The following is a 21570-nucleotide window of genomic DNA, read 5'->3' as shown; positions in this document are numbered from 1 at the left end:
CCAACAAAGACTAAATCATTTTGAGACTCCGGCGTATGGAGACCAAGACAAGATCAAATATATGAAAAACAAATACATCACTCGGCCGCGTCTCTGGTCGTCTTCATCTACTTTTCGACACGACACCAGTAAGGCATCGCCGCATTTGCATTCTGTGTTTTTCACAGACCGGTCGTGCTGGCCTGGCCTCGACTGGTTTTGATCAAATATCCAGAAGCCGCCCTGTCCGAGGCCGAGACCCGACAGACTAAAACCGCCTTAGATTGCGAGACGAGAGCGACACCCTTGAAAAGAGGTCTCGAGACCGATGTCAAGAAATTCTTCCCTCCACTTTCCTCACACTCCTTTGTCAGCGATTGACAGGCTGAATAAAAAGGATGAATAGCGCACTAATGGAAAAGCACTTTGAATCACAGCAGGTGGCGCAGGAGCTTTTACCTCCAGTAATGAGCTTTGCATCTATCTGATCATATTTACAGAATACGACGACTAATACAACAATGCATAGATCAAGCAAGTGTGGAAAGTCAGCACATACACAAACGATTAAAAAAGACATCTGGCATCATATCTGGAAAAATGTTTGCATGCGCGTGTATGTGTGTGTGTGTGTGTGTTGCGCCTTTCCATAGAAGTGTGCAGATGATAAACCAACCCGATGATTGTGTTCATGATAGCAAGGCACAGGGGTGACATTTACACTTCGAAATGAAATGTGATGAGCTATCAATCCCCCTTGCATATATTGTGGGCGCGCGCGCACACGCACACATGGGCGTGAGTCACCGTGATGCACTTTTGCTGTCAGCTAAATTTGATGCAGGGCGCACATCGGCGCGCATCTGAAGAAAACTTGATCACCTTGAGTCAACACTCCTTGAGATCGATTCCACCGGCGCGCATCAATTTGAGAAGCGCTCCCCTGCGAGAGCGACGCGGCCCAAATGAATTGGAATGCACCCCCCCTCCAAAAAATGTGACTGAAGCGTCACATTTTGCACACGCTTCTTTTGCGACATGCACGTCATTAAGAATACAACGGAACAAAATTGTTCATGCAAGGTTATTGACGGTTTCTCATGAAATGGCAGGTCGACAACAGCTGCACATTATTGCTCTGCTCCGGGTTGCAGAGCCAGCAGACGCCCGCATTAAATTCGAGGAAGGGGGGGATTTAATGACAACATACTTGCTCTTCAAGTAAACACGCCCAGATGGACGGTTACTACTTCGCTACAAGCACCGATGAGTCATCGTGTGCAAATATCTTCAAATTAAACAATAAATTGATTTACATTTCAAGAATCAACCAGCTTGACACTCTCGGATGCGCGTGCATGTTCAGCGGCCACGCTCATGACACGCTCTCTCTGACTCTACATGAACACATAAGTTGTTTTTTGACACATTTTTGGAATGTTTGACATCATCGTTGCCTTATTTTGTAATGCGTAAAAATAAATGAAAAAATAGTGCTTTGTAAGGTAATTGTGACACAATAATTCCATCTTGCAGAGTCAAAAATATCTTCTCAATCAATTAGTTTAGAACAAATGAGCAACTTTCTTTTTTTCTTGGAGAGGGTTTCCCATTATCGATATTTACAAGTGGCAAAATAAATTGTAGATATCCCAGACTGGAGTTGGAGAAAGTTAAACTGGTGTGCATGCAGTCCAGCAGTTAAATGTTAAAAGGGCTTACCTTAATTTGGCTGCAAATGTGACGCAGTGTGGTTCATCTCCAGGTTGAATTCGCCATTTTGTCTGTACAGGTCAAGTTTCTATTTCAACAACGACAGTCCAAGACACGTGAAAATCCATTTGATACGTTCCTTATGTATAATGAACATAAAATATGGCGCACCAAACCAATGCAAAAGCACTCGAAAGGATCCTGTTTGAGTGTTTGCAATAATTCAAGACATTTGTGAAATAATTAATTTCCAGGTGCAATCATTTGCGTTACCACTGCGACGAGAAATTGAGATTGGTTTATGGTGCTTCCAGAAAAAAATATCCTGCTAATACTAAGGACAGGATAGCGTCCATTTACATTTTATACTTCATTTTTCATTTCGTTATTATTTGCAATCCATGAAAATCATGCACGGCTGTTACAAAACCCTACATTTCCATTGGCTGACGACTACCGGAAGTCCCACCCTTCGGTCGCATGACTGTGACGTAGGCACGCACTACAGCTTTCCCGGAAGCGGACGACGCCGCAGTCGGAGCGACCAAAACATGACACCCAAACAGCAAATTTCTCGCGTTGCGGCTGCGTATACCTGTCTGATTTTCCTCCAAACGATAACCCCCGCGGCGGCGTACGATGCCGGCGACGCGGTGGCTTTGCTGCTGGGAACTGTCGTCGCCATGGTGGGCTTCTGCGCCTGTTTGGGCTGGTACTCGCGGAAGCGAAACAGACTGCTGTGAGGAGGAAAGAGTCGCTTGTTCCAACGCTTCGTCACGCTCTAACACGGATCCATATATATGACGTTATATACCCTTCTTTGTGGTTGATTTGATGCAAATCGACCGATAAACTCGTGAAGAGGATCGTGCGCCTGCAGCGGAAACGTCGTAGAGAAGAAGCGCAAATCCGGAAGAATGACTGGGGAGCAAGTTGCATTGATAATCTCGATAATACTTGTATTCTGCTCAAAATGCATACTTGACTTTATTTTTTTCATCTTCATTGCGAAGTGCTTGGCAAATCGAAGCAAGCTGACAAATAAAATCATTTAATCCCTGACTGGGGATTGTTGTGATTGTTTTTGCATCTTAGTTTGGAATCCAACTTAAAGGAAGCCACACACTTAAACGTAGTAATATTAAAATAAAAATGCGGGGAATTCTGCACCACTGTCGACAAAACAGAGAAAATGACAAGTACGCAATATACTGCCCAACGCTCTTATATGTATTTATTGCATGGCTAGATATCCTTCAAAATAAATCCCTACTCGGGATGAAGAGCCTATTGAATGGAGAACATGTTCAAGTCCAGGGGGGTTACACCGTCGACTACCCCGGGGAACTCGTGTGTCATAAAATGAGAATGAAAAGAGTCCATCAAAAATGCCATCACCCCGCCAAGAGTTGCACGTTTTATAGCAGAGCTCCCACGAAAAAACACATTGTCCCACACGCTTGCGACATGACGGCTGCATGCTTGAGAAAACCAATTCTATGAATTTGTCATGCTGCCCAGGACGAGGGAACAACAGTGAGCAAAGTGCTTGTCAATTATGCATTCACCGTATATGGGATGACTTCTACCTCAAGTGAACCTGTCATCCTGACTCGACCCATTTCGGCGCTATAGCTACCAACACATTTATCGTTATATATATATATATATATATATATATATATATATATATATATATATATATATATATATATGTATGTATATATATATATATATATATATATATATATATATGTATGTAAAATCAACCTTGTTTTGTTTTTCATTGTATTAAGTTCACTTTCAACAGTATTTGAATTTGACAGCACGGTAGAGAGTAGTGTCATCAGCAAATTAAACATTGGCAAATCGGGCGCACATCATTAATATATATTAGGAATAGTTTAGAACCCATTACAGACCCTTGAGGTACCCTGTAAGTCACCTTTAGGATATATGTAAAGACAAATCATTTTGAAAGATATGTTTACTTTTGCTCCTATAAAATGTGAAATGTATTATTAATTCAGTTTTGCATATGTGACAGATACAATATATAATGTAAACACTGTACCTTCAGTCCCCCCCCCAAAAAAAATCAAAATTAGCTGATCAGCCTGGAACAAAAAATTTAAATTATGAATACCGCTGTGTTGTTTTGATGCCTGAATTAATGCGTGACAATGTAAATGTGCATAATTAAGTGGTGGCTTGTGCAGTGTTTTTTTATTTATTTTTTTACGAGGCAGCAGAGGCCCAGTTGAGTGGATGAGAGCTGCTGCTGCTGCTGCTGCTGCAACAAGAGACAGGACGCGTCTTGGATCACAAATAGGGATGCAGGGCGCATGCGCACTGCTCCCCGTTTACTGTATGATATTCGCCGTGGTGGAAAAAAGGGGGGCAGGCAACAATCGGGATTTTTTAAACCAGCGACAAAGCACGACGAAATAATCTCCAGGGGATGTGAAAACGGATCCTTACCACAGGTACAGCGTGGATCGATCGCCTGATTTGATTTGAGTGTTTTTTTTGTTTTTTTTTTTCGTTTTTACCCCCCATTTTTTTCTTCTTGTGTTTCCTGGAGGATTTTGACATGATTCTGGTCTCGTCGAGGTTGTTGTGTTTTATCTAAAGCAGTGACAAAAACACCGGGATTGCTTCATCCAGTGTTGCTGCTTTGCTTCATGTGACAGTCGAAGGAGGCTTTTTTTTTTTTTTTTTTAAAGATAAAAATAAACCGTAAGTACACCGCTCGACAAACGCGACATTATTTTATGTAGAAATACGCAATTGTGAGCCAACATGTTCTCATTGTGCTATTTCGGCAAATTGTGGACATTCATTAAATCATAACGCAGTTAAGGTTCACAAAAAAGCGGGGATGCAAAACGAACGCTTCTTGCGACTTTACTTGCATCCAGCTTGTGTGCGTTGTGCAGAATATAGGGTGTGATCAAGAGCACATTATTATTTGATTTTTTTTATTTATTTTGTTCGAGGGGGCTTTAAAATATCCTGCTCGCGCTTGCGTAAAAAAAAAGAAGGTCGCTTTTGAAACATTTCCTTCACTGCGCATTCGCAAGTGCAAAAAGGATGGACGCGATAAGGCGTCAGTGTGGCTGTTTAAATGAAACGAATGTGAAGCACTGGAGGAGAATGTGACAGAGACATTGCAGTAGCTGATAGGCGGATGATTTTTTTTTTCTCTTCCTCGTTTTGCTTCCTTTAGGTGTGATGAGACAAAGGAACAAAGGATGCCTTAGAGGAGAGGTTGCCTACATGCCCGGAAACCTCCTCAAAGCCCAAATGGATCTATCGCCTCCCCCCTTGGCCTCCTCCAGATCATGAGACTCGGCTGAAGCTCTCCCCGCTTATCTTTATGATCCCTCCTCCATCTATGGCGAACTATAGCCATGCAGGGGACCACACCATCTTGCAGAATGTCTCTCCTCTCGCCACATTCCTCAAACTGACCTCCCTGGGCTTCATCATCGGCGTCGGCGTGGTCGGGAACCTCCTGATCTCCATCCTGCTGGTCAAAGACAAGAGCCTGCACCGGGCGCCTTACTACTTCCTGCTGGACCTGTGCGCCTCCGACATCCTGCGCTCGGCCATCTGCTTCCCCTTCGTCTTCACCTCGGTCAAGAATGGCTCGGCGTGGAGCTACGGCACGCTGACGTGCAAAGTGATCGCCTTCCTGGGCGTGCTCTCCTGTTTCCACACGGCCTTCATGCTCTTCTGCGTGAGCGTCACGCGCTACCTGGCCATCGCCCACCACCGCTTCTACACCAAGAGGCTGACCTTCTGGACCTGCCTGGCCGTCATCTGCATGGTGTGGACGTTGTCGGTGGCCATGGCCTTCCCGCCCGTGCTCGACGTGGGCACGTACTCGTTCATCCAGGAGGAGGACCAGTGCACCTTCCAGCACCGCTCCTTCCGGGCCAACGACTCGCTGGGCTTCATGCTGCTCCTGGCGCTCATCCTGTTGGCCACGCAGCTGGTCTACCTCAAGCTCATCTTCTTCGTCCACGACCGGCGAAAAATGAAGCCCGTCCAGTTCGTGCCCGCCGTCAGCCAGAACTGGACCTTCCACGGGCCCGGCGCCAGCGGCCAGGCGGCCGCCAACTGGCTGGCCGGCTTCGGCCGGGGCCCGACTCCGCCCACTTTGCTGGGCATCCGGCAGAACGGCAACGCGGCGGGCCGCAGGCGTCTCCTGGTCTTGGACGAGTTCAAAACGGAGAAGAGGATTAGTAGGATGTTCTACATCATGACCTTTTTCTTCCTGGCGCTCTGGGGGCCTTATCTGGTGGCGTGCTACTGGCGGGTGTTCGCCAGGGGCCCCGTGGTACCGGCGGGCTACCTGACCGCCGCCGTGTGGATGAGCTTTGCCCAGGCCGGGGTCAACCCGTTCATCTGCATCTTCTCCAACAGGGAGCTGCGGCGCTGCTTCAGCACCACACTCCTCTACTGCCGAAAATCCAGGTTACCGAGGGAACCCTACTGCGTTATATGAAGGTTTTTAAGCCCGCCCTCCCCTTACCTTCACTTTCGCCCCCCCCCTCCCCCGATCGATCTGGGCTTTTTCCTCTTGTACAGCTCTTGCTCTCCTTCTCTCTCTTTCTCTGCTATCTTTTCTTCTCCTCATTCCTCCTTTCCAGCAGCCAGCCACCTTTGGTGATCGCAACCCAAAAAAAAAAAAGGAGGCCGATGGAGTACAACAGGGCTCCGTGGTTCGCCCCTCGTTGTTTTGCGGAAGGCCATGCCCGTGCAGAGAAGCAAAAACGCAGACAATGAAAACGCTTTGGATTTTCTTTTCCCAAGATGCATTATTCTGTGAGGTGTGAAATACAAGAAAATGAAAAGAAAAAAAAAACAATCCAACAAAGAAATGATACCTCTCAAGGAATCACTGGAAATGTTTTACATTTTTCAGAGTTGCACTACAAAAAAAGAAGATGTAAAGATGCTGGTTGCAAAGACAACACTTTTCCTCCTTTCTCCAAACTAAACGATGAATGCTTTAATTTGCAACAGACTACACACACGAAAATCGCTGTAAGTAAGGCAAACGTGTTGGAATAACTCCATCACCAGAGGATTAAATGGTTTTAATGTAAGTGGTAACTTTTTTTTATTTACCAAGGGGCGGGACGGGGAGCTTAAAAGTGGGAAGGTTTTTTTCTGAAGTGCGTTTTTTTGAAGTTTCAACTAAAGTGGATCTCTTGTCGTTTTTGCCATTCGTCCCGAATAGTGTCTGCCATTGATTAGTTTAGTTTTTTTTAAATCACCTTTTACAGTGGGGGAAGAAAATGGAGATTTTTCTTTGAAAAAATGCTTTGGGGAACAAACTTGTGCTTAAAAAAAAGACATTTGAAGATAAATGTGTCATCATATCCATGTATCATATTGTTACCGATGCCACTCCGGGTGTTCTTGCCTTAATGGTTACAATGCTATTGTCATCTTAGTTCATTCCATGCACTCCTCTCAAGTCAGTCCTTCGATGCAAGGCAAATTTAGTTATTATTATTTTTAATCACATGAAGTGCATGTCCACTTTACTTTTCCTGTTTTTTTTAAATTTTTTTTTTTTTACAGTTTCCTACGACCACCGTGTGCTCATAGCACAGGAAATGTGTGTGTGTGTGTGTGTGCGTGTGAGTGCATCAAACACTTCAAGACCAGAGCCTTAGTATGATATATTGCACAATTTGTAAAAAACAAACAAACAAACAAACAAATAAGAAAAAGTCAAAAGACAAAAAAACGGGGGACATTTAAGGCACACACTCTTGTTTCTACTTTCCCTACTTTGCTCTGTACTGATCATTTTTTTCTCTCTCTTCTCTCTCTCGTGGCCATTTTTTTTTAACAATTACTCTGTTCCTTTTTGTAAATTATAGATGGTGTGTAAGTATGTGAGTCTTTTATTTCCTTTTTGGAGTCCCGAATGTGAGTACAGTTTCAGTTAGGATTGCATTTCGCTGAAAGTAAATTGTGTAACCTGTTGCTTTTTTTTCTTCTTTTTCAAAAATAATAATAATAATAATAATAAAAAAAAAGAAAGTTTCCATTTTGCAACATGGTTCATTTGCTACTCAATTTACTTATGGGATGTTCAACTGTCAAAAATGTGTTTGTGCAACATTTCTACTGGCGAGCGCTTAAGTATATATATATATATATATATATATATATATATATGATAATTGCCCTTTGTTTTTAACTTAAGAACCTGCCCCCATAAATGTGTGCACGTGCCTGATTATTTTCCTAAATTGAATTTCACTGTTGATGCTTATTTGATTTGTGACCCGCTCCCCCCACCAAGAAACAAAAAAACCCCAAAACAAACAAACACACAGATGAAAAAAAAGGCTTACATTAAGTAGAGTCTTTTTCGGGGTGCCCGAGTACCCAAGAATATGATGGCGAAAGGGCTTGTAAACACTCCAGGTAATTGCACGGCGGGCTGCGGGTTGCGCCGATGAGAAACGCCTATTAGGGATCCATTTTCATTATGAGCTTGGCAATTACGGTTTTGTTTAGGACATTGATCATCCTATGGCCTCCTGCAGATGATGTGCAAGCCTTTTATGGCCGTTTAAGTGAGCGCCAAGATGGGCTGGATTGCTTATGGTGAGCTTTTGAATATCCCGTTTCTTGGCACGGCGAGGAAGGAAGCCGCTTGGAGGACGTTTGAGCAAGTCTGCCTTCCGTTAAAGTCGGCCCAGAAAGCTCACGAGAATTGTTTTTAATCAAACCAATTAATACGCAGGGGTCAACTTTACATCCAATGTTTGAACCACCGAACAAGAAATGTGCAGCTTTGCCAACCGTTCAATTGTGTTTTGTTCCGTAATTTTTTTGCAACCCTGAACCAAAAACAAAAACAAAAACAAAAACATCTTGTCGTTTTCATTCATCGTGTATAATTTAAGCTAATAGCATTTGTTGACCGGGTAGCGTCGAATCGCTTTTTGTGCACTTAATTAAAAGGGCAGTTGTGCTTTGTGTGGAAAGTCTGCCTGGAGTGCGGAGCAGATAAAGAACAGCTTTTTTGCGTATTTGTTTGGATTGCATAAGGCCGCCATTCAAGTACAACATGCTTTTCAACATCCTCAGGGCACGGCTTTCACATTTGGCGACATGCTGTACATATACTCGCTGTTTTCTCATGCTCGCCGTGTGCAGAATGTGAACATGTGTCCGACAGCAAACTCTTTGTCTGCTCATATGCAGCCACGATAATGAAGAAACGCATCACATTAGCCAAAGATGCACAACGACAGAAGGTCCAATAAAAAAAAAAAGAATTGTAATGATCATTTGGGGGTTTGATTGCATCTGGGGAACAAAGAAGGAGAAGAAGAAAAAAACGCTGCATCATTTATTGTCAGACAAGCGATTACAGACGGAACCATCTTTGGAATACCAATGATGCAGACTGGCCGCTCTGCTGCTAATAGAAAAGAATCGCCGCCTTTTAAATGATTCAACGGGTGTTGCTCAAAAAGATACTAGCAGCTCGGACTAGTTCCTGGAGGACTGTGATGATCTTTGTTGACGCAATGTCATGTAACTTGCGACGATCTTGCTTCCGTCTGGTCGGAAACGGAACTTAAACAATTCGTATTTGTGTTGTTTTCCCACTGGTGTTGCCGTGGTAACCAAAACAAACGTATGCAAGTCCACCGCATCGTCTGTTGCGTGAAGAGGCCTTTGCGTTTCACGACACTGTCGGAACAAATGTCATTGATTTTGGATGCCATTTGAAAAAAAAATAACGGCTGGCTTTACTGTACAAAATTCCCGCTCATCCAAACAGCCGTTTGCAAAATGTTGCAGGCTTGGGATGAAGTCTCATGTTTGCTTCTTTCTCTCAGCGCAGAGGAACGGCGATGCTTTGTTTGGACAGTTGGTGCAGTAGCTTTGTACCAATCTTAGAGGACGGCGCGTTTTATTTTTTTTTTTCTAGTTTTTATGGCAACAGAATGAAAGGGCACGGTGGCGGATATAGCTGCAGAAATGCACACAGGTTGTGGCAAATTCTCACAGTGCTGGCTGGGGAGTAAACACGTCCTTGATGCTGCTAAGTCTCCGGATAAGTGATGGCGTTGGGGATCAAATGTGATTGGTGGCCCGGCGACTACTTAAGCACATGTATGCCAAAATTGGAATACGTGAGGAGACACAACTGCTGAGGCATAATCCCAACCCTCCGCCCCCACCGCAACCAACGAGGATTACCCATGCTAGATTAAAGTATGCCATGATACCCGCAGGTCCCGATGCACAATCAATGCTGCGGATGGATGATTTTTTTTTTTTGTCATCTCTAATCTGGGATTTAGGTAGCAGCACCAATCCCGGCAGTGTTGAGATGACGCAGACAAAAATACAGTGGAGCATCCAAAGGTGAATCCATCCCAGAAAAATCTGCATTGAATGGTGCGATGCATGCTGGGAACCGAAACAAACGCCAGAAACATACGAGCGCCGCTAAAATCTCAAATTAAACCAACACAACACGAACTGTCGACATTTTGTTTGAATGGTCACTTTTTACGCATGAAAGCTCTCATTTAGCTGCTTGCTGCTAAATTACGATGTGGTCATCAATGCAAATGAGTTTGTCACCTCTGTTCACATGCTCACAGAGCTGAAGTCTCGTGCGATGCCATGCAAGAAAATAGATTTTGTGCCCCCCCCCCTAAACCTTGCACTGTTCTGCAGAGGCTTGCAGCGCTCTTAAAGTTTGCAGACTCAAAGTGGCACGTACAAACATTTTCCCAACATGATCAAATATTCAAAAGGTGCTATCTGTTTTATAAGGGGAGGGGGGGTGGGGGCGTCGATGGGACGGGGCTTTGGAAGCATGATACTGCAGCACGCTCTCATTTGCGGAGGGCAATCTGTCACGGATGGAAAAGTTTCAAACGTGTAGCCTTCATGACGGAGCTTATTTACAACGCGGAAGCGACCGGGGCTGGCGCAAGAAATCCCCTTGTCGTCCCCTTCCCGCTCTTGTTGACTTATGATTGCGTCAGGACTTGATTCTTTATGCCCTATTCGCATCGTTACGGGTGGTTTGTTCACGCTAATTCGACTTGTTTGGATGAATCCGAGAGGGGGGGGGGGTCGAGGTTGGCGGGTTAAGCCACTTGTTTCTTGTTCCAGCTTATTCAGCACTCCCAACCGATCTCATTTATTTTTGGAAACATCTCATTCTTGTGAGTCAGGCCTCCTCTCCTGCTGCTCCTCGCTGCTGTTTGTGCCCCGAGAACAGAAGAAAACGCGTGCTCCCTTCCGCGCCGTATAATGAATGGTTCGTGACTGTTAATGGCAGGGAACGGATTGATGCGCTGTTTCCGAAATTCCTCGCATGGATTGTGAAAAAGTGGGGCTGGCGAACGTAAAGTGGCGGGATGCAAATGTGTTTTTTTGTTTGTTTTTTTTGCATTTATAAACCAATCAATCAATCAGTGACAGCGAGCATTGATGGCACTGGTGATTGATGAGTTCTATTTTCAGTTTTCATTCAAGGGGGAATGGCTTTATATATATGTATAGAAATATGTGTGTGTGTGCAGGTTTTGATTAGCCTGACGAATGATGCAAACAAGAGAGAATCAATTTTGCATCACACACTCCCGTGCTTGTTCCCAAACATAAATGGAAAAGTTGTTAGTCACAATTAACAGACTGAAAAGTGGTTTCCGTGCATCCTTGGTCACGAAGCATACTTAGCATGGAGCGAATGCATCTTTAAAACAATCACATCGCTGCTCTGTAATTAAGCATTTATGGCTCGCCAAGTGCTTCCGGAGTTGTGCACGCATAGCCAATGACCCGCTTAGTATTCCATCCGCGGCGGGCCGCAGCCTCCTGACCTAAAAATTGTGCACACTTTCTGAAGTGGTTTGTTATTTAAATGAAGAGAAGCACGCTATTTCTGACGGAGGATTTTGGCTTCCTCTTTTTGCCTTTACGGATGTCCCCGCTGTTGTCTTTCACTTTTGTCATTTGTAAGAGTGGCCCCATTCCCGATCACATGACTATTGATCGCCACCGGTTTCCCGTCGTTTTGCGAGGCCATACGTATGACATCGTCGATGGTGTGCATGGAAGCCTTCCAGATGAACACAGCTGTTCCATCCTGACGCTCGCCTGTTAGATCCTGCCTACAAATTCCGTAATGAGGTGGTTCATGTGCATGAAATCCGTTTGGGAACAGTTCGTAAAACAGCGGAGGGAACACGGTGTGTTTATGGTGCTCTCCGTTGCTCGGTTGCTAAAGGCGACGGCGTGTCACTGATATGATTACAGGCTGATAAGTTCTCATTGTGCCCGATCGGAGAGGTGGCTGGCCTTCTGATGGGAAGTTGGAGTTCTCGCTTGAGTTAAATTAGTCGCATTTCCACGCTATTCACTTGAGGAACATTTTCTTCCTGTTTTTTGTTTGAAAGTTAACTGAGGCAAATAGGGGCAATGGCGCTCTTTGCTCGTGTTGTTGCCTAGCAACAGCCAGAAAGGCAGTTTGATGAAGCTGCCATTTTTTTTTTCAGAAATGTGAAATATTTTTATCTTCAAAGCCTGCGCAAAACTCTGTGGGGAAATGCACGACGGTATCGCTTTTATGCGCGGAAAACAAAAGAGGTCAGTGTGGCGGGTTCCTCGGTTGACGGGTTAAAAAAAAAAAACGGGATTGTTTTGCATGACGAGCGTTTGCAAACTGCTAACTTGTACGCCAACAAACGGAGAATATTCTCAGTTTTTATAGGCCCGAATGAATTAAATGAGCCAGACAAAGAAACGAGGACCGGTACAAAATACTCTTTCATTTTTTTCATGCTTGGGTCATCAAAAATAGCAAATATTTGATGTTTGCTCGACACGGTTGAATTAAATTGATTCTATATACTCTGCAAGACAGACAGACAGCCTGAAGACCCCCCCCCCCCCGCACCCCCACCCATCTGTGATTGTGTTGAACCCTTTGCCCTCGCATATCACAGAACTCAAGTCGATTCTACAAACAAACTTGCGCCCTTATTGACGTTTTGAAGCCTTTCCCCCGTCCCATCCGTCGGCCGCAAAGTGGAAGCCGTTTGATAGCCAAGCGGAGGCCCCCGTCTGTTCCCACCCTGACCGCAGACACGCAGGTTACAGTGTCCCCGTCTTATCTGCCGCAGCACCGGCTCGGCTTCAAGACCCACAGCTCCGCTCCGGCTCGCGTTGGAGATAAAGCCCAAAATAGAGCACTCTCGCTGACAGCAAGGCAGCGCGAGATAAGACTGTTGTGTCCACGGCTTGGAGCGAGAAATGCCAGAGAGGAGGGGATGCTTTTCATAAAGTTAAGAAGTTATGAATTTAGGGGTGCCAAAAAATGCTTCCTCCTCTTGTTTCTCATCGTGGAGGCCATTGATTTTGTTCATTGACCCGCGTCGGTGATGCCCCGGCCAATTTGGCGGTCGTGGCCCGCGGCGCACCTGAATGTCAATGTCCGTGGCACATTATTCCATCCGTGTCGCCGCAAAAGTGCATGTGAAAATGTTTTTCCAGCGCTGGCACGCGGAAGGCAATCAATAAGTGTGCGTCTTGGGAAATAAGATCAGGCGGTCGTCAGCAGCGGCGTCCCGACGTAAGTTCATTTTTTTATTGGACGACCGGCCCGTACAAGCTCGGGGCTCAGCCTTCTCCCGTTCGTCTTCGACAGCATACGTCGAGTTCCGGTAACTTAATACCACAGAGCCACCGAACGAGACAAAATGTTGCGGTTAGACGTTGACGATGGGAACGGATGCCGCAGCGACGCCTAAATAAGCAGCTCTGGGGGCGATCGGATTTAACAGGCGGCGGCAATCCCGTCGTGTTATTTGGAGGCAGATAAGCGAGTCGCAGCGATAAGATCCGAGCTAATTAGCCGTACGCCGCCAATCGATGACTGGGACAGGCTGCAGCACGGAAGCAAAACGGGAGTTTATGCGGAACATGAAGTACTGAAGTGAAACACTCTCGGATGGTGCCAGCTTCAAATCTGGTGTCAAGTTTGAAATACCTTGGAAGACATACTGTACATGTTAAAGTTCTTTGAGGACTCAAAAGTCAGGGGGTGTGAATTCTTTAAGGTGGAATCAGGATGAAGCTGGAGACTAACGCAGAAACGTGGGGCCGCAACATCTTATCGTGCTTTCGATTCAGTTGTTTGCATGTTATTCCAATTTAAGCTTTTCTGACATTCAACCTGCAGTCCACATGCAATGTTTGTCTCCCCTCCAGTTTGGCGCGTCTCTGCACTTGCAGTTGGCTGTATGTGTGTGTGATGCCAGCTGAGACGGAAAACCTGGGCTTGTGTTGTCGGGAGAAAGCCTGATGAAGTATTCAGTTGGCCAACACGCCCCCACCTCGTTCTCCCGCAAAGCACGGCAGCGGCTGCAATGGGAATGCAGCCATGATATTTTTGCAAGTGCACGGCGCCTCTTGTTTCACTCTGAGAGCTTTTAAATGATGTAAAAAGGAATGTCTGCGGCTAATGAGTGCGCCACAGTCCTGCAAGTGTGCGACCCGGCGCTCGAGCAAGAACAATGTACAAAAGCACCGAGCTTCATTTTCGAGTGTCTTCCCACGACAAAAACGTCAACGGATGCATGAGGCCATAATCCCATGCGACGCGGGCAGTCAAGTGGAAAAGAATCAGAGCGCTTGGAAGAAAAAAAAAAAAGAAAGGAGGATGGCTGCGCTTAAGGAGACTAAAAGAAGTGGACGTCATGTCCGATCCAGGTCCCTTGAAAGGACGAACAAGGGGATCCAAATTCTCCACACTGGCAAGGAATTTTTGGACTCTCTCTGTTTGTGGCGCTTGGAAACATTCACTGGATTCATTCCTCTCATTTGATCCGATGCTACCTGAGCTTGTAGAGACAGGCAGCCAAAGGCAGATTAAAGCAGAGCACCACAAGGGAACGCGGCTAATGCCGGAAAATCTCTTGGTCGGCGGAGCAGCTCTGGCTGAGAAAACTGTTTCAGTGTGTTCAGACGGCAACAAAAAAAAAAGCATGCAGTTAGAATACCAGATGGAATTTGCAATGGAGAAATTATTTCTTAAGGAAAAGAGTTTGTCTTTAATCTCGGAGGAAAGCAAAAAAAAAAAAAAAAAAAGAGGATGAAAAAACAGCGACACGAGGATCCCGCAAGGCTTCCCGCCAAAGTGAGATTCAGTTTTGGTTCACAAGCAACAATTTAGACAATCCCCAAGGAAGTCTGCTTGGGTATGTCAAGGCGATGTGGGTCTTTGTAAAAATATTAAAGTGTGATCCTCATGAGGGTCGCAAATGATCTTGAGCCTTTCCCAGCTGACTTTGGACAAGAAGTGAGTCACACCACTCGCTGGACGCCAGCCAGCAAAGTAACTTGGAACTCCAAATCGTCGCGAGCATCCCGTAAAATTTTCTTTTTCCCACTCTACCTTCTCATTTGTTCCGTCAGTCCTCCTTCCTAAGCCGGCCTTTGGTTTACCATCTATTTGCCTCTCGTCATGGCCGCCATCCATGGCGGCTAAACGGAATGAGCGCTGGCTACCGATGTCTCGAGTGGGCGCCACTCAAATGGATTCGGAGAAGACGGCCCAGAATAACACACATTTGTCACCTGTGGCTTTGTCTTCTTTTTTCATGTTGGCTGTCAGTCAACAGCCCAAAGCGCAAAGATGATCGAAAAGAAGGCCGCTTCATCAATCCAAAATGCTTCTTCACGGCACTCCATCACACCTGCAGTGTTGCTCAATTTGCAAACTAGAAAGGCTAAAGCGACTGAAATCAATCAAGCTGGCGATGTAAACAAACACGTACACTACAGGCGTATTTGTTTCACAGTTGTGTCAGCAACTCTCCCTTCATATGTTTGGTTTTGCCCACCTACGAGTTCACAATCGCACATAACAATCTGTTGTGTGAACAATATGTGTCGGCTTGAGGTAAGAAAGTGACAAGTTTCAAAAACAAGTGACTGGAATAAGCAGCACACACTCCAAGAACAGCACAATCATTTTTTGTAATTGAAGCGCCAGTTAAAACAAGGAAATGGTTTCACTCCGGTCATAGAAATGGCGGAACATAATCCGACAGTCGAATGGCGAGAGGCCTCCCAAATTTGTCAACCCAAAATTAAGGAAAAAAAAAGTTGCATTCATTTCACTCGGACTTGATTCATTTTTATTTTCAAAAATTTTGATGGACGACCAAAGGGTGCTTGAGCACCACTCGCTGGATGCTGAATTGAACTTTGTTCGAATTCTCAATGAAAGATGTTCCAACAACTTTGCTTGCTACTAATTTACCCCCCCCCCACCCTCGCCAAAAAGAAAAGTTTGTGACTCCAAATTTGCATATTGTGTCGCTGCCCTAGTTTCAATGACATATGGGATTTTTGTAGGTTTGTCTGGACACCACCATGTGGGGAAGGCGGAGCCAGTCGCAAGGCCAGACACCTGCTTTCCCCCCCAAAAAATGAATTATGAATCGCTAGCAAGCACGCATGATGCAGCGCGCAGTTGACAGCGGAGGCCGAGGCCAAAGAGCGGCGGAATAAACAAGAAGCTATCCGACATAAGAAAGCATGAAGGTTACGAGTCCTTGTTAACTTTAATGGATTTCCGTCCAATGCAGAACGGAATCCTAATAGGCTTTTGTGCTTTGTGAATGCAAAAGTCAATTAAAATTGCCGGCAAAAAGCCATTTAAGCGCCGTGAAATATTCAGTGCTTATGGAGGCTTCACTGTACGTTTCGGCAACATTAAATCAAAAAGAGGAGCTTGTCTTTTGAATTTATCATGAGTCATGTGTGCTAAACACGGCCCCCTGCACGCCCGTTTGCTTTCCTCATCAGCCGCCACCCACACGCCGATGTGATTGCACACTTACACAAAGTATGATGGGCGGGGGGAAAAGGATGAATGCGGGGTCTTAATTTAGTCTCCGCTGAAAGTCACCGACACGTTGCCCGTGGGCACCAGCTGGATTATTATTATTCGACACTTTGGTCGATTTTATTCCCCTCACTTATTTAAGGCGTCTCTCCTTCCATCTTTCCCGACCGATTCTCACCATTCCAATTTCGACAAAATCCCAAAACATTCACGCCGTGCGGGCTATTATTTTTCTCATTATATCGTAGCCCGACGGGTTTGTGCACCGCAGTTTGGCAATCCGTCTTCTGAAAGAATGAAAGCCCCCTCCCCAATCGCCACCCTCCCCTCGCAGCAGATCTGCAGAAAGTTGAGCAGAATGTCTGATGAATGATGATACATGGGCTCCATGCTTGGGGGTCATGAACAATCACCATGTGACGGCTGGCCGCCAGAAAAGTGGATTACACGAGAGGTTTTATCTCCAAGTCTGGATCCGCCTCGTTTTGTCAGTCCTCTGACAAGCCCCCGTCAGTGAGTTTCCCCTCCGTCTTGTAAAATTTGCTCTAGCCGGGGGTAGGGACAAGGAGCGACTCGTCCCTGTAAATATCATCATTCACACCTGAAGGTCACCGCTTTGGCGCCGTCTCCTCGGAGCCCGTCAGGAGGAGCGACACCAGCTCAAAATACCGTTAGCATTTCATCATTAAGTCTATTATATGCGCCCCAACTGTCAATTTGCATCGCGTGTCATGCCGGGCCGAAGGGCGGCGGCCAGTCTTGCGTGTCTCTCCTAGTTTTTGTCCAAAGACAGGAAAGACTTGACAGGAGGTGTGAATTTCCCACCCATGATTAATTTAGCTCTTCCTGTGGCGGCGGCACGTCACGAGCGTTTGCCGTCCCGATGATGCCGCAACGGAAAAGCGGACTGGCAGCGACGCCAAAACTCATTTGGCAATCTCCGTTGGGCGTTCGAGGTTTGCGATGGAGTCACACGGCTGAAATTCGATCAGCTTCACAGCATCTCACCTGAAGCTTTCTCGATCATGCCAGTCAGGCTGGATCGGAGTCCAGGCCGAGCAAAGCGCCCTCCGGTGTATTTTGGCTCTCGGTGATTCTGCCTCTGTCAGGCGACACTCTGCTTCCAACCCCTCCAACGGCCAACTCCCATCCTTTGCGTGATATTGTTTTCTTTCAAGAAAGTTGAATGAAAAAAAAAAGAAATGAAAGCTGCAAAGGCATACGTGAATTAACTGGTGGGGGATTTGCTTTCCAGGCATGAAAAATATTCTTCTCCAGACCACAAAACCTCATTGAAGATAATCTGTCACTCGGAAATCAGCTCCTCGCTAACAAATAACTGCGGGGAGAAGATGCCTTGCTGTCGTAATGAAAAAATAGACTCTGAGGTTTGGCCGTGCATGGCAGACTCCAGCGCCTTGCATGCACAGGCTAAAACCGATGTTTAATTTCCACTCTCGCGCCGCACCGGCTCCCCAATGAATTATTAATGTCCATCGGTGGCCAAGGCGGCAGTTCATTTTCCAAGCTCTGTATTTGTGTCGGCTGGGAGCAAGAAACAAAGTGAGATACGATTGTGAGGTTAGCGGGTAGCTTAGAGGGGGCCACCAGTGTTTTTATAGGACTGACCACCAACCACTTGGGTTTAGCTAAATCCCCACAATTTATAGTCTCTTATTATCCATTTTATATTTTGTCATTTTTAAATCAACAGCAACAAGAGCAACAGAATCCCATATGACAGTTTAGGTTTTGCATCATTTTTTCCCCGGGCTTCTTGTTGCCAGGCAGATTTCAGGAGATTCAATCATAACTACGCCAGAGACTAAAGACATGTCGAAGTAAACCACACGAGGGGTGAACGGGAGCGGTCGGAGACATGAACACTCAGGGAATGACTCCCAAAACATTCAAGCGTTATGAATAGTCATCCCATAACTGGATCAGTGCTCTGTATTAAATATACATGCAAGCTGAGGTATTCGTCACCATCGGCTACCGTGCGGCGGAAGAGGCGCAGGAGCAGGGATGGAAAGAAAAATAAAAGCCTGCGCGGGTGTAGAGCAACAATCCTGACTTCCATGCGAGTAAAACGGGTGGTCTCTTGGTTGCAACCGGTAAAATCTCGCTGAGGTCAAAGGGCGTAGTTCATCAATCTTAGTGAAATGCACAAAGGTAGATTTCGGTGATACTTGTGATTGTCTCGAGCAATGCAGCCCTCGGCCGTGGCCTTCTTTTCCCTCCATCACCTTCCTTCTTCCGCTGTCCGCAAGTCTTCTCCTTCTCACCGAGAGAAGACGCAGCCACGTTACAATCCTCCTGTTCTAATCTGTTTCTGATTCATCACAGGGGCAACAAAGCGCTCGTGACAAGCGAGTGGGAGTCGCTCATTTGGCACAAATGCGCCACGTTATAAAAGAGAGCAAATGTGTTACTGACCTATATTCCGCCCGCATATAGAAAGCAATCGGGCGAAGCGGATCCCTCCTGTATCGGCCTACCCATCTGCTGCGACGCTCTCTCCCCGGAGCCCGGTGGGAGGTAGCACTGCTTCTCTGCTGTGACAGGTGCAGCCAGAGCGGGAAAGTTGATTCATGGAGAAATTGTCACAAAGTCATCCTTTTTGCGACTCCCCACACTTCCCGCAGGTACCGTGTCACACGACGGGCTTTGTTTGACCCATAAATCATCGATGTAATTATTGCGCATTGGGTTCTGAAAGCCAGAGCCAATTAGAGAGGAGGGTTCAAAAGAGACGGAGGTCAAATATGGAAACACGCACACAGACAGGTGCAATAACTTCAAAGTGGCGCCAAAGTTTCATTCTTTCCTTTGAGCAAGACTCGTTTGCTCACAAAGTGCGCGGTATACACATTCCAAAGACGGCGAGGCAACAACAACAACATTCCAGCGAATTCCAAAAGCCATCAGACGGATGCGCAGGTCCAATTGGTTCCAGTGACGATGTGCTTGGATGGCTCATCAAACAGAAATCCAAAGAAAAGCGCTTTCCTGCATTTTTGATTGGCTTTTATTTACTTGAGTTGAAATCGCTCATGCTCGCGTTGTTGGTTTTTTTTTTTTATTCCTTTTTTCAGCATATTTCTTTGCCATTGTTGGTGTCGATAACAAGACTTGACATAGTTGTAGCGCACAATCCAGGCATCCATTATGTTCCGGGCTGCTCTCAAAGGGTCTCCACCTCAACATGCTTATCGGAGTCAACAGGCTGTGACACATTGCTTTTGTCTCTAAGCATATCTTGCGCAATACTACCACGCGTGTTCCCGGAACAAAACGGCCGATGCGCGCCGCTATGTCGTCTGTTTGCTACGAGATATATGCGCTTTCTCCGAGTGACAAAAAAAAGGATTGGCCTTCAGCGTATATCGAGCATGACCGAGGTACTGCAGCCCACGCTGCACCTACGTTAGACTTTTGTGGGCGCAAAAACTCCGTAAAAATGCGAATTGCATTATTTGGATTCACTTACAGCTCATCCGTCAATGTATCCCCCCCTTATTTTTTCTCACTGTGAAATGGAACACTTAATATACACGGCTAACGGTGGCCGGGACTTATAATAGCCTCCACTTCATATTGATTGATGAGCAATCGCTTCTGCATTGTAGCTGACGTGCAGCATTTGCCATTCACGCCGCACGCGGGTTGTTTACGACGGACGGCGAGCATATCTGCCCAGCTAAAGCGCAAGCCGGTATATTGTCGTCAAAAGCAGACGCTCCTTGTTGTTGCTTTTGTGCAGAAATGTCCACTTGGGATCAAAGTGTCCGCCTTTTACGTGCGTTCAAACAAGCTCTGCATCGGCCGCCTTTTGAAACTCTGCCGCATTTAATCGCCACATATGCAAACTCCTGCGTCGTAAATTAGGAGTGAGACTTGCCAGCGTCTGCCCTGCTCTCCGGCATCTAAATGATCTCATTTCAACATTATACCACAAGAACGAGCATAGTTGAACAGTCTCGGACAGCTCTTTACTGGGAAGTGGGGCACTGCGGGGAAAGAAAAAGTGCATTTGGCCAATCTATCTGTGGGTGAGTCATGACCAGAGTACATTAGCCATGGAAATGTCGTTATCAAAACAGCAGCCTTGAGGCAGCGGAGGGGACATGAGGAGGAGCCCCAACCTGGATGGTGAAGACGGAGGAAAAATGTCTTTTGGATTTGATGCGGGTGTTCTGACATTTATGATAAACGACTCCATGAGTTTTTGGACTAATACCAAAATGATTAGCCTCTGCTTGCTCGAAAGGTTATTTGAAAAAGTGTAATATAACAGAGAGGCGACAAATCTACTTGTTATTTTTATCTTATTTTTTTTCAGAGGGAGAAAATGACACAGCTGCAGGGAGAATCAATCTCATGGCTAAAGTCCCAAACAAAAGAGGTGGGAAAATCCAATTAAAAAGGACGGCGAGAGGTTGATTTATCTTGTTGCTGGCACATTGTCAAGTCATTTCTTGTGGTTCATTGCTCTTCGACTGAGATATTCTTGAGTACAACATCGTTTGCAACTAATTTGTCTAATACCTTCCTCTTAGAGAGAAACAGGGTGCTAACAATGGAGCCCTGGGGGACTCCGCATGTTGGAAAACATATTTCCATGAATTAAATACAAAGAGATACCTTCCAGGATGGCCGAGTGGTCTAAGGCGCCGCGTTCAGGACCCAGTCTCCCCAGGAGGCCTGGGTTCGAATCTTAATTTGGCTGCCACGATGGCCGAGTGGTCTAAGGCGCCGCGTTCCGGACCCAGTCTCCCCAGGAGGCCTGGGTTCGAATCTCGTGGCTGCCAGGATGGCCGAGTGGTCTAAGGCGCCGCGTTCAGGACCCAGTCTCCCCAGGAGGCCTGGGTTTGAATCTCGAATTTCCCCATTGTGGGACTAATAAAGGCATTATTATTATTAAAACGCTTTTGATGAAAGAATGTGCA

General features: G+C 45.9%; 3 protein-coding genes across 4 annotated transcripts in view; 2 read left to right on the top strand and 1 right to left on the bottom strand.

The window, feature by feature from the left end:
• Positions 1-2047, bottom strand: part of foxp2 (forkhead box P2) — a 95437-nt gene extending 93390 nt beyond the window's left edge. Inside the window, exon 1 of the mRNA XM_088285802.1 lies at positions 1702-2047. The gene's annotated coding sequence lies outside the window, so the exon portion shown is untranslated. The remainder of the gene's footprint in view (positions 1-1701) is intronic.
• A 119-nt stretch (positions 2048-2166) lies between these two features.
• LOC148341121 (small integral membrane protein 30) lies at positions 2167-2754 on the top strand. The gene has a single exon (XM_088285881.1). The coding sequence runs from the start codon at positions 2244-2246 to the stop codon at positions 2433-2435; it is 192 nt and encodes a 63-aa protein (XP_088142007.1). The 5' UTR covers positions 2167-2243; the 3' UTR covers positions 2436-2754.
• A 1234-nt stretch (positions 2755-3988) lies between these two features.
• Positions 3989-7780, top strand: gpr85 (G protein-coupled receptor 85). Of its 2 annotated transcripts, XM_088285861.1 has the most exons (3): positions 3989-4431; positions 4922-6207; positions 6351-7780. In XM_088285861.1, the coding sequence occupies exon 2, from the start codon at positions 5072-5074 to the stop codon at positions 6203-6205; it is 1134 nt and encodes a 377-aa protein (XP_088141987.1). In that variant the 5' UTR covers positions 3989-4431; positions 4922-5071; the 3' UTR covers positions 6206-6207; positions 6351-7780. The 2 variants fall into 2 exon arrangements, with proteins under 2 accessions (XP_088141987.1, XP_088141997.1); XM_088285871.1 differs by having other exon boundaries at positions 3990-4178; positions 4922-7780.
• Positions 7781-21570: the final 13790 nt, after the last annotated feature.

The sequence above is a fragment of the Idiotropiscis lumnitzeri genome, chromosome 2 (assembly GCF_059441095.1).
Source record: "Idiotropiscis lumnitzeri isolate Australia: NSW breed Sydney's pygmy pipehorse chromosome 2, RoL_Ilum_1.0, whole genome shotgun sequence".
NCBI lineage: Eukaryota > Metazoa > Chordata > Actinopteri > Syngnathiformes > Syngnathidae > Idiotropiscis > Idiotropiscis lumnitzeri.
This window is presented reverse-complemented; position numbering and strand designations above follow the sequence as displayed.